At 43.7% G+C, this 12,787-nt stretch overlaps 1 protein-coding gene across 2 annotated transcripts in view; it reads right to left on the bottom strand.

Annotated features, from left to right (window-relative positions):
• Positions 1-4,684: 4,684 nt before the first annotated feature.
• Positions 4,685-12,787, bottom strand: part of NFKB1 (nuclear factor kappa B subunit 1) — a 122,360-nt gene continuing 114,257 nt past the window's right edge. For both annotated transcript variants that reach the window (XM_008072081.2, XM_008072082.1), the window contains 5 exons: positions 11,938-12,062; positions 10,522-10,588; positions 10,014-10,186; positions 8,917-9,073; positions 4,685-5,528 (listed from right to left, as the gene is read on the bottom strand). In XM_008072081.2, coding sequence (XP_008070272.2) covers positions 5,380-5,528; positions 8,917-9,073; positions 10,014-10,186; positions 10,522-10,588; positions 11,938-12,062 — 671 coding nt within the window. In that variant the 3' untranslated portion in view covers positions 4,685-5,379. The remainder of the gene's footprint in view (positions 5,529-8,916; positions 9,074-10,013; positions 10,187-10,521; positions 10,589-11,937; positions 12,063-12,787) is intronic.

Below are 12,787 nucleotides of genomic sequence, written 5' to 3'. Positions count from 1 at the left end.
AAAAATACTTACCTCACAAAGTTTTTGAGAAAGTAATAAGAGATACTGAGTGATGACCACCCACTGTAGTGCGGAGTATGCAACAGATGCCCAAGAGATCTTGATTGAATACATATCTTCATTCCTTGAAGGCTATTGTGAAATTTCAATGAGATAATCATTTTGCAAAGAAAAAGCTAGCTGACAAAAGTGAGAAGATGTTATCTCAGCTTCTCTCTCCCTCTCATTCTAAGAAACTTGAACAACTTGTAGAACTATTCACTTGACTAGGGTAACAGAAGCAGGCTATTGTAGACATAGTGGAAACCATAATAATGGAATGAAATCCATTTAATTTCAAGACCCTCTTCAGTGTCTCCCCCAATCCCAAAGTCAAACCCAAACCTAGGAAACCAGTGGACAGGAGCGTGTAGTCTTGGATTGTATTTGCATGAAGCAGCCTGCCATAGTGAGGCTAGTAGAGAGGAGATTCTCTCACACTGTAAGTATTTATGAAAAGACAAAGACTTGGATGATTTGTCTAGGGAGATGATCTGATCTTTAAGATCTTACCTAACCCTAACTTAGATGATCTAAAAAAAAAAAATGAACACTTTTAGTTTCACCCTCTCTTGGCCCCCCCTCCCTATGTTCATTACCTGGGGACACACACATCAGGATAGTTTTCTCCAAAAGCACAAAATGGCGAGAAGAAAGAAATGCAACAACCTCCAGTCAATGAATGATTCACATTTAAGCTCTTTGCCTGTTATTAGAAACAAAATCAAGTCATTTTAACCAAACAACTTATTCTTTTAGTGGGTGCATTTTGCATTTTGCTTGGGTACATGATGACCCCATAGACTTTATATAGATCTCTATGCATTTTTCTTTCTCTTTTAAAAAAAAGCATCCTTTTGTCAAAGGATTTCAGACTTCACTAAAGAATAGTCTTTGGAATCAGATAGGCTTGGGTTTGATTGGGGTTGATAAGCTTGGGGTAAGTTATTTAACAGCTTCCCATTATGTTTCCCTCCATTAAACTGGGGTTCAATATAATTCCTAGAATGTCTTGAGAATTGTCATTAGAACTCATTAATTCAAAGGCTTGGCATGTAATAAATGCTCAAATTCAGCTGGCTCTTTCCTCTCCTCCTTTCTCCTGCTAAAATGTACAAAAGGCCATGGACATTTGAGGGTCTATACTCCATAGTGGTGACCAGGCATGGCTGTGCCACATACAGCTACTGCAGGGGGCTCAGGTGGGTAAATAAACAGCAGCAGGGCTTCCTTCTGCTGAAAAGAAAGGCCACTGATCCTGAAAAAGTCTGGGTTATGCCTGCAGAGTACAGAAACCTCAAAAATGACTGAAGTTCTGAGGAAGCTATTTTTAAATGGTCTCCTGCTATGACACAAGCTTTCCGGGAAGGTTTATTTCAGGCCCATTGTAGCGTCCCACCTAATCTCCTGCATTCCTTTTGGTTTATCCCCATCTGCTGGTACAATATGAAAAATACGGCCAGGCTCGGTGGCTCAGCATGTAATCCCACGCTTTGGGAGGCCGAGGTGAGTGAATTGCCTGATCCTGCAGGTTCAAGACCCGCCAGGACAATTTGGCGAGACCTCATCTCTACAATAAATCAAAAACATTAGCCGGGCATGGTAGCGCACAACTGTAGTTCCAGCTACTTGGAAGGCTGAGGCGGAAGAATCTCCGGAGCCCAGCAGGTCGAGGCTGCGGTGGCCGGAAGTGTGCCACTGCACTCCCGTCTGGGCGACGGAGTGAGACTCCAACACAAAAAAAAAAAAAAGAAAAAGAAAAACAGAAAAATACTCCTTCTACAGAGATCCAGATAGCACTGGTGATCTTCCTGTCCTAGCAGACCAGGACTGAGATCTTATTTCTGGAACAGAAAAGAGTCTTCTTATGAAAGAAGGAGAGTGTTATTTTTCTGTCTTGACATGAGTTGCTTAATTGCTCCTCATCCTCAAATCAGCTTCTCTTTCAAGTTAACTCTTAGTAGGGAACTGTCAAGTTAGAGACCTGGAGAATGGTGACAGTCCACTCTACTCCATTCCACAGCTAGGGCTTACAACCTCAACCATGGTCCGGTGCAGTGGTTCACGCCTATAATCCCAGCACTTTGGGAGGCCGAGGTGAGAGGATCTCCTGAGCCCACGGGTTCAAGACCAGCCTGGGCAACTTGGTGAGACCTCATCTGTACAATAAATCAAAAAATTAGCTGGGTATGGTGGCATGCGCATGTAGTTCCAGCTACTTAAAAGGTTGAGGCTGAAGGATCACCTGAGCCCAGCAGGTCAAGATTGCACTGGCCACAAGTGTGCCAATGTATTCCAGCCTGGATGACAAAGTGAGACTTAAACTCAAAAAAAAAAAAAAAGAAAAAAAAACACATTATTTAATTTGCTCACGAATCTGCAATTTGGGCAGGGCTCAGCAGAACAGCTTGTCTCTATTCTGGGCAGCATCAGCTGAGGCAGTTTGAAGGCCAGATGGGGTGACTCAATGGTTGAGGGCTGGAATTTCCTGAAGGCTCCACTCCCTTCACATATCTTGAGGTTGGTTCTGGCACTGGTTGGGACCTCCGTAAGGCTGCTGACCAACACCTGTATTTGATTTCTCTATGTGGTCACTTGGCTCCCCCAGAGCATGATAACCAGGTTCTAAGAGGCAGCGACCTAGCACCACTGGGAAGTTGTATTACATTTTATGACTTAACCTGGTAAGTTACTTAGCATCTCTTCCACTGTTGTCACAGGCCTGCTTAGATTAGCAGAGAAGGAACGCAAGCCCCTCCCCTCAGTGGGAGGAGTACCAGTATCATGTTGTAAGACAGGAGACTTTGGTGTGGCCAGAGGGACACCTATCTGCCCCAGAGAGGTCCTGGAGAGGAATGGTGACATGGCTACTTGTGTGAGAATTAAGGCTTAAAAGGCCAGGTGTGGTGGCTCAAGCCTGTAATCCCAGCACTTTGAGAGGCTGAGGTGAGAGGATTGCCTGAGTCCAGGGTTTCAAGACAGCCTGGGCAACTTGGTGAGACCTTTTCTCTACAAAAAAAAAAAAAAAAAAAATTAGCTGGGTGTGGTGGTGCACACCTGTAGTTCCAACTACTTAGAAGGCTGAGGTGGAAGGATCGCCTGAGCCTAGCAGGTTGAAGCTGTGGTGGCCTTGAATGTGACACTGCCTTCTAGTCTGGGCAACAGAGTGAGACTGACTAAAAAAAAAAAAAAGACTTAAAGAAGGTCAGAGCTGTATTTTTTTCACTCTTCACTTTATAGATATGGTTTTAAAAAACTGAAATAATGAGGGTGGGTGGGGTGGAGAAATGGTAATGTAATAGAAAACAGAAGTAGAATTCTCTTTAAGATTCCATTTATTTGGGATGCACTATAAAATGAAGAACTCAAACTGTTTTTGCACCAGAGAATAGTCTTGTTTATAAAAGTTTTTCCTTCTTCAAGATTATTTATTCACAGTTTCTAGTATTTCTATGGTTTAATTTTTGATACATCTGGAAATTAATTTGATGAAAGGGGTGAGGTAGGGGTTCAGATTGATTTTCTTCCAAGTGATTAACTGGTTGGGACATCTATTTATTAAATAATCATAATTTCCTCATTGATTTGAAATTTTACTTTATCATATACTAAATTTCTATATATTTTGGAGTCTATTTCTGGACTCTATTTTTAGTTACCTTCTTATCCTATCAAGATAATGCCCTAACTTATGAGTTCTGGAGCTAGACAGAGCTGTGTGTAAACTCAAAAGTTGTTTAACTATAGCCTACTTGAACTCTTTAAGCCTCAAATTCCTTCTCTGTAAATTGGGGATAATTCTACACACCTGAGTTATTTTCAAGATTAAATTACTTAACATGTGCAAAACTGTTGTTCAGCATGGTTCCCAGCACCTGTGCAGGCCATGTTCTCTGCCAAAATTGACTCTGAGATGGAGATTCATGTGCAGGGTGTTTATTTGGGAGATCCTGAGGTATGTGGAAGGCAGAGGTGGGAGGAGGCAGGACCTGGCAGAGGGAGAACTGAGTGTAGTGCAGCTTCAGCCAACCTCATGAAGGACTCAAGCTCAAACAGCACTTCGGTGCTGTCCTGGGCTGGATAGGCTTTTATACACCCACATGGATCAGTGTTGCGTGGGGGCCACCATGGAAATGGATGTGCCTAGGGGGACATGGCTTTCAGCAGTGGAGAGAGTCCCTGAAGGAGCAGACTTGGAGAGTACAATCCCAGCAGACAAGCCCTTTGTCAAAGAGGGATCTTGACTGCACATCACAATGACCCCCACGGCCCCTCATTCAAAAACTGTTGATTTTTTTCCCCTCTCCCTTATTTCCAACTCTTTGAGGAAAAGCAGTTCAGCAAAGCTTCATGCTGGAAGGTTCCCTGTCCAGGGACCTCTGGCACATTAAAATTTCAATGCTTTATGCATCATGGAGACAAGAACACCCTGAAGAGATACAGTCTTGCCTGAGATGGAGGAGCTTTGACAAACCCAAAGCTTTCATATCTCAGGTTAAAATACTTTTCTTTTGATAAGATTTTTTGTGTTCATTTCTAGATTTAAAAGATGGACTCTAATGGGGAATGTGATAACTAGGCTGTGGAATGATCCCATGATTATAAGGACTCATCTTAGGAAAGTATTTGCAGAGATCAGACAACATGAGGTCATCAATTTGCTTTTTCTTTTATTATAAAAGTAAAATAAAAAATAGCATTTATAAATCCAACATTTTTTTCTTAAAGTATTTCATCTAAAAAAACATATTTACAATAGCAAAATGCAGAAAAAGGGGAAAATACCATTTTCAGCACTGATTGTAACCATGTTTAAATATTGACAAATACATGTTTTTTCAAATCACAGAGATAAGCACAATAGAAAAAGCGAAAAGCCTTTTTTTTTATTGCACACCAAATTAGTCTCGATTTAAAATATCCCTTTTCTTAATCCTTAATCTGAATGCACAATTGTGCTAGAAAAAAACACTGGGTAGGAACAGTGATACCCTTAATGATCGTGAGAACACAGCAGAGGGACAGCAGCAACAACAACAGAAAGCAACTGTGATCCAGCAGCAATCCGGCAAAGCTCAGTAAGCAACTTAACCCTGCCGCCCCCCACCCTACATCAGCTCAGTCCAGTGCTGTGATTGCTAGATACCGTCTGCAAGTGAGCCAAGCTAAAATTCATTTATGAACCAAGAAAGGAAGCCAAGTTTAAAAGGCCTTAAGTTAAATTGATGATGATTCAGGCAGGCTGGCTCTCCTCTGAGCACCTTTGGATGCACTTTGCTTCCTTCTTTTGGACAATGCAGTGGAAGTTTAGGGCTTTGGTTTACACAAACTGCCAGCAGGCTAAATTTTGCCTTCCTGCCCATAATCGGGGGGCATTTTGTTAAGAGTTAGCAATGAGCTGCCGCTGGTCAGAGACTCTGTGAAGCTGAGTTTGCGGAAGGATGTCTCCACGCCGCTGTCACAAATGCTGTCGTTGTCTCGGAGCTCATCTGAGGGGAGAATGCAAGTGAATTCACTGAGGACATGGCTAAGACCCAGGCAAAGCCTTCACTCTCATACACCTTATGTTCCAGCTGGGCTCCAAGGTTGGCTCTAAAAGGCTTGTGGACTGCTCTGTGGACAACTCTTACCTAGCAGCTCCTGCCAGCTACCATATCCCATCTATGCCACCCCGCCATCATGACTGCTCAATGTGGTGGGTACAGGGGAGGCAGAAGACACTGAGTAACATACAGACTGCAAGATGTCAGAACTAGCAAAATGCTTTCACATCTTTCTCCTGTAATTTAGCCTTGTGTTTAAGTGAATCTTCTCAGAATTCTCTTGATTCATGGTGCAACTTTTTTCCTCTCAAAAATCAGGTGTTAGCCAGTCTTGGTGGTTCAGCCCATAATCCCGTGCCTTGGGAGACTGAGGTGAGTGGATTGCCTGAGCCCGCGGATTTGAGACCCGCCTGGGCAACTCGACAAGACCTCATTTCTACAATAAATCAAAAATTAGCCGGGCGTGGTAGTGTGTGCCTGTAGTTCCAGCTACTTGGAAGGCTGAGGCAGAAGGATCGCCGGAGCCCAGCACGTCGAGGATGCAGTGGCAGCCACTGCACTCCAGTTTGGGTGACAGAGTGAGACTCCAACTCAAAAAAAAAAAAAAAAAAAAAAAAATCAGGTGTTTCTTTCCAACCACTGTATTATCTAGTGTATAACTGGGAAAACTGCTGAGCCTGGGCAAAATAAATTGATAACAGAAGCAGGGACTAAAAATGACATCTTTCTCTCTGGGCCTCATATGCTATTAAACATTGTATACATTGCCTTGGAAACATTTTTGGTAGCAAAAAAAAGTGACTTTGATAAAAATCAGTCTATACTAGAACAGAAACATCAGGTTTAATTCTCCTTGTTGAGAAGTGTCCTTAGGGATCTGACAAATGTGAATTATTTCCTATATAAAGTGACCAAAGAAACAGAAGCCTAATACACACTAATCAAAATGCAATCTTTGTATGTATCAAGCTTCAATCTTAGAATATGAAGACTTTTTAATGGCAGTGGCACGCTTGTCATTCTTGATATTGATTAACTTATTTAATCAGCTGATCCTTATTTGGTATCTATTATATGCTAGTTACTGTGTAGTATTCGAGAGATATTTAGAGATATGAGATTATTGCTTAGGTATTTCCTTTTTAAAGATATAAGTATTTACTTTCTTCTCTGAATATTTATGCAAAAGGAGCACTGGGCCATGAGATAGGCAATCTGGGTCATTTTCCTGGTTGATACATTATTCCTATCTAAAGTATGCACAATGACATCTGTCCACACTTTCCTAGGATTACTTCCTTGGTAAGTGATATTGGTACGAAAATTGAATGGCAAGAAAAGGCCAGTCAGTGAGAAGCTTTCCAGGGAAGGGGAAGAGGAGAATCAAAGGCCCTAAAGCTGAGTTAGACCAGTGAGCTGGGGGAGCAGAGGGAAAACCTGGGAGCAGAAGGGCAGTGAGAGGAAGAGCCGATCAAAGCAGCACTTAACAGAACAAAGGGTAAAGCAGGGACATGGTCTTGTCCTCAAAGCCTCCAACAGTGCTAGGTACACGGTATGCACATGATAAGGATTTGTTAATGGATGAATGAACTTGAGGGTGTACAACAGGAGTAAGCTCACTAATTTTTAGTGATCTCACTACTTCTTAAAGAGACTCATGGCTGGGTGTGGTGGCTCAAGCCTGTAATCCCAGCACTTTGGGAGGCTGAGGCAAGAGTATTGCCTGAGCCTGCGGGTTCAAGACCAGCCTGGGCAACATGGTGGGACCCTGTCTCTACAATAAGTCAAAAAATTAGCCGGGTATGATAGCGCATGCCTATAGTTCTGGCAACTTGGAAGGCTGAGGAGGAAGGATCGCCAGAGCCCAGCAGGTTGATGCTAGGGTGGCCATGAGTGTGCCACTGCACTCCAGCCTGGGTAACGGAATGAGACTCCAACTCAGAAAAAAAAAATTATACCACCTATTGGGTAGAGAAAAGGTGAAGGGAGGTAGACAGGAAGGAAATAAGGAGACTGATTAGAAGCTGTTGCAAGAAACTTGGCAGGAAATGAAGGGGGAGTAGAATAGGACAACTGTCATAAAAGGGAGGACACTTCACTTTGGGAGGCCGAAGTGAGTGGATTGCCTGAGCCAGCGGTTTTGTCTTAACCTCTTGGAGGATGGCAGTGCTTCAGACAGATATGGCCACATTGGGGAATCAAGAGTTCTGTGCAGGCTGGGCTCGGTGGCTCAGCCTATAATCCCAGCACTTTGGGAGGCCGAGGCGAGTGGATTGCCTGAGCCCGCAGGTTCGAGACCCACCTGGGCAACTTGGCGAGACCTCGTCTCTACAATAAATCAAAACTTAGCCGGGTGTGGTGGCATGCATCTGCAGTTCCAGCTACTTGGAAGGCTGAGATGGAAGCATTGCTGGAATCCAGCAGGTTGAGGTTACGGTGGCCGAGAGCATGCTACTGCACTCCAGTTTGGGCGACAGAGTGAGACTCCAACTCAAAAAAAAAAAAGAGTTCTGTGCAAAGAAGTAAGGAGGAGTTAGGACTGACTGGAGAGAAGCCAAGAGTGGAGACCATCTGAGGTAGGACGGAGGGATAACTGCAACACACACTGCCAGGGGTTGAGAAGGTGAGAAAGATGGTGACCAGATCTAGCAGCGTAGAGGTGACCGGTCACGGTGATGAGAGTAAGAGAGAGGTTATGGGGAGGGTGGAAGGTGAAGAGGTGAAAGAACAGCTCTACAACATTATTCTGAGAAACCTTGCTGGGTAGGGGAACAGAGAAATTCAACTGTAGCTAAAGGGGATGTGGGAACAAGGGAGTGATTTTTTTTTTTTTTTAATTAGGAAATGACAGCATGCTTATTAAGTGATCCAGTAGGGGGGTAGGGGAAGGGAGGAACGGCTGATGTAGGGGAGAGAGGCAAGAATTATAGAAGCAAGAAGCTGGGAAAGGTGAGAGGACATGTGCCCAGTGCGAGGTAGCTCCTCAGCTGGGCACAGACATTTGACCCACTAAGCCTGGATGGAAGGCCGCCAACGTGGGCACAGGTGAATTTAAGAAATAAGAGAAATAATATTTATCTTAACCACCCACATCATATTTTTAGTATTTCTTGTATTATTTGGTATTTATCAAGTAGCTCGTATGTCAGTGTGGTTTGCCAAGGGAACGGCCCCACCATCTGAATGGTAGTGTCAGGTGAGCCCAGGGGGCAGCCGGGCACACAGCAGAACATATTCAGAAGATGGTGAGAGAAAGGAAGCTGCCATGCCATATCCCAAGAGAGCCGAAGATACCAGACTGGGGGAATAGGTTTTTTCTGCCTTTTTTCTTTACCTATTTTCTGCCTTGTGGAGGCAGGTGAGAGAGGCAGCGAGTGGGCCTGCGAGGTGGTCTTCACTGGGCTGGAGGCTGCCTGGATCACTTCAATGGCTTCAGTGTAGCCCATCTGTCTCAGGGCCTCCACCAGCTCTTTGACTGTCCCCCCAGAGACCTGTGACAGAAAAACAAAAGGGAGTATGATCTTGTGCTCCAGTTCCTGGGCAGGCTGCGAGCACTGTCCCTTCCCACCCCTACCACTTCCTTCTCCCATGCTGCCTCCTCCACTCAGAGACAGCCAGGTGGTACTAAGGGCAGAGAAGAATGGCTCAGAAACACATAGTCTTTGAGTCAAGTTTCCTGTTTCAGCTTAAAAACTAACCTGAAAATCACAGAGAAGTGGTTTATAGTAAGCAGAAAGAAACAGGAAAGGGAGGGAGGGAGGGAGGGAAGGGGTAAAGGGAGGGCTGGCGGGGTAGAGAGAGAGAGAGCAAGTGTGCACGCACCCCCTGCCCTTCCACCTCCCACTCTCCCCACCCACCTCCAGCAAGAGCTGAGGCAGTAGTACTGCCTGGAGTGAAGTCTACACAGACTTCTTGTGTAAGCTGAAGCTCTGAAACCCATGGAGAAGCAATAGCTAACAGTGAAATTTTCAACAGAAAATAACTTCATTCCTTGCTTTTTTATCTTTTATTTTTGGAAATGAAAGCATCACTAGGTAAAGGCTCCATCAGGAGTCACCTCACAGAATGCTGATTCAGTGCCCTAGCTTGCAATCAAGGGTAGTTGTTGGGGACAGGAAGCTATGCTTGTTGTGATTGCAGTCTATCATGTTTGCTCAGGGGGACCAAAGTTCTGTGAAATTCTGATCCCCTGAGTAGCATTTTTACAGGAAGTCTCCAGTTATTTGAAAACAGGGAAAATTTCAAGGTATCTGAACATGGCATAATCCAAAAGATGAGCTTCCACCTTGGCATGGGGTACCCTCCCAGGCCTTGGGTGATGACTTTTTTTCTCTCAGAGTTAGAAATAGGCAAGGAGACTATGCCCTGGCCAGGGATGTTGACAGACTGAAGTCAAATGAAAGTTTCTAAATGTGAAAGGGGATGTGTTACCTCATAGTTGTCCATAAGCGTCTTAGAAGGAGCAGGACTCAGTCGGAAGGCATTATTAAGTATCCCCAGACCCAATTTCTGTGCCAGGGTAGCCCAGTTTTTGTCTGGATCAGGAATTTCTAGCAACTTATAGAGCTGCAACTTTGCATCTTCAGTCAGCTGTTTCATGTCTCCTGCAAAAAATGAAGAAGGAAGATGCTTGTCCTAGTCTACCAGAGACACTCTGGAGGGAGAGTCACTGCCATCATGCTTGCCCTCCAACTCACAGTGGAAGCAACCAAGCTACTAACTTGAAAGATAGCAGCAACTCAGCTGAGTGACACCAGTATGTATTTACAGTAGATGAAAACTACACATTCTCTCTCACATACCTCCAGGGTCTTCTGATTATGAAAAAAGAACTGTGCCTTTCACAGCAGACCCTGGACAATGGTGGTTTTCCCTCTCCCCCTTTAAATGTAGCATGGAGATAATAATGGTTAAGAGAATTGGTTCTACCACAACCCACCTTGTGCTAGTGAATCATCAGATATAAACTCTGGCTCATATGGTTTCCCATTTAATATGTCAAATACCTGTCAGGAACAAAAACATGGGAAAACATTATACATCAAAAGACCGCTAGGGAAGGCAGTCTCTTCTTAATAAGAACTCAGTATGTTCTCCTTAGGAAGGCCTGGAGCCCTAAAGTTGGAGGAATGGCAGGAGGGGTCAGGACCATCCCTCAGGAATATGGTGCCCTTTGGGGGAAGAACAGCTGTGGGTCTCTGGTGCTGGGAAGTTGTGCTCTGCAGAATCTCTCTGAGCTGGGTTAGAGCAACCAAACAAACCAAACAGAGAGTCAGAGCCAAAAACTTTCTGAGGGACAAGGCAGTCCAGACACCAAGTTAGCTATCTCCTGCTCAGAAACCTAAGGCTAGAGCTCACTCAGAGCTGTGAGGCTGTGTTCCCTCCTCCTTGATAAGGCTTCTGAGAATGAATTTTAATTTAATTTAACATACATCTCAGCTTGTTCAAACTGAGCTGTATATATGTTCACAGGGCTTGGTGTGAACATTCTGGCACCATTTACATTTTAACTGAGGGTCTAGAAATGTCTTTGGTTAAAAGAAAAAAAATTCCATAGTCATGAAGGCCTTGCTGATATTCTCCAGTCACTTTGTTGCTGGCTGACCTGGGTAAGGACAACATGGGGGTCACTGGAGTGGGCTATCCTTCTGTGTTCTGTGGTGAGGCCTTCTGGGGAATAAGGCACTATCATAAAGGGAGTCTCTGCCAGGTCACTCAGCTCATCTCAACAGGCTTCAAGGAGGCAGATGAGCAGCTTTAAAAGAGAGCAACTCTTGCCTCTAATAGACTTGATTTTGCTGTGTTGGAGGCCCTGTGTGTTGCCCACCTCCTCCCTTTGGCTATTCTCCCTGGACTGAAAAGACCTAGTAACTGCTTTTCACCCTCAGATCTCAGTTCAGTGGGATTTTAAGGAAGGCTTTACATCTAGTTAATCTATTTATCTTTATCGAAATTCTCAGAAAAATTTGTAGTTTTATTTTATGTTCAGAAAGAACTTAAATTCTAAGCAAACAATAACATTTACCCTAGCTTCAGAAGTCAAGATGGTAACAATTCTGGTGTGAGTTCAGAATAGGTAGCTTTTATGAGAATTTTGTGTTTTTTTTAACCTTCATATCTCACATCTCAACTCTGATCTGATTAGGCATCCACTTTGGCACTTAGAACTCAGCTGACCTAGATCTTACATGGATAAGGTTTTTCAAGATAAATACAGCTCTTAACAAGCAGACTTTCTTAAAAATAAAAGGCATGTTCTTTCGGGATTAAAGCATCAGGAAGACCATCTGCTCTGACCTTCCTGAACCTCTGGATTCCCCAGGAATAGCTGTCAGACAGACTATACAGCACTCACCTGCCAGTTGACAGCCATGTCTAGAGGTGTGGTGCCAGGCACGACTCCTTCATCCTCTCCAGCATTTTCCCAAGAGTCATCCAGGTCATAGAGAGGCTCAAAGTTCTCTACTAGGGGATCTGCTCCTATGAAGTTAGGTTACACAGCAATAGGTAAACCCAGGTCTCATCGACAACTTCTAACTGCCTGCAGGGGTCAGATTTCCAAGGGCAAAGCACAGTAGCTGCTAAAGGCAATCACCTGGATAATTTTTAATGCAAAAAACATGTTTCTACAGAAATAGCCAGAGAACCTCTTTTAAATTTTTAATTTTCTTTGACTGTAAAAGTGTCTTACGATAGCCTATATAGTCAAGAATACTATTGAAAATTAAAGACTTTGAATACTCCGACTTTATGCATCTTTCTTTAATCTGAGGACTAAGAGACAGCAGATTACAGAGACTCGGGTGCATCCTCACGACTAAGGTCCTAAATGTTCAAATTTATGCCTGCCAATGTATATTTTTCAGCCCCTTTTCTTGCTGACTCAAAAGAGCAAAGATGCTTGATGTCTAGTGATAGCATGGTCAGTTTTATTCCTGGTACAACAATGCTGTGGTCCTGATCCTTAAATAAAAACAAAAACCTTCTGCTAGGATGTGTAGTTACTAAATAACTTTGGGAGATCCAGTCTGTTCCTTAGCTTCTAGCAAAACAAACAAACAAAAACTACCAAAAGTAATTCAAAGATATGAGCAATAGTTACTTCTCAAAAGCTTACAGACTATTTTGATGAGAATGCTTGGCTTGATGTCTAATGACACCCTTTTGGGGGAAGGAACTTGTTTTCATCCTGCTGAAAGAACATT

Source organism: Carlito syrichta, unplaced genomic scaffold (genome assembly GCF_000164805.1).
Source record: "Carlito syrichta isolate Samal-C Ts95f unplaced genomic scaffold, Tarsius_syrichta-2.0.1 Scaffold314844, whole genome shotgun sequence".
In the NCBI taxonomy this organism is placed as follows: domain Eukaryota; kingdom Metazoa; phylum Chordata; class Mammalia; order Primates; family Tarsiidae; genus Carlito; species Carlito syrichta.
This window is presented reverse-complemented; position numbering and strand designations above follow the sequence as displayed.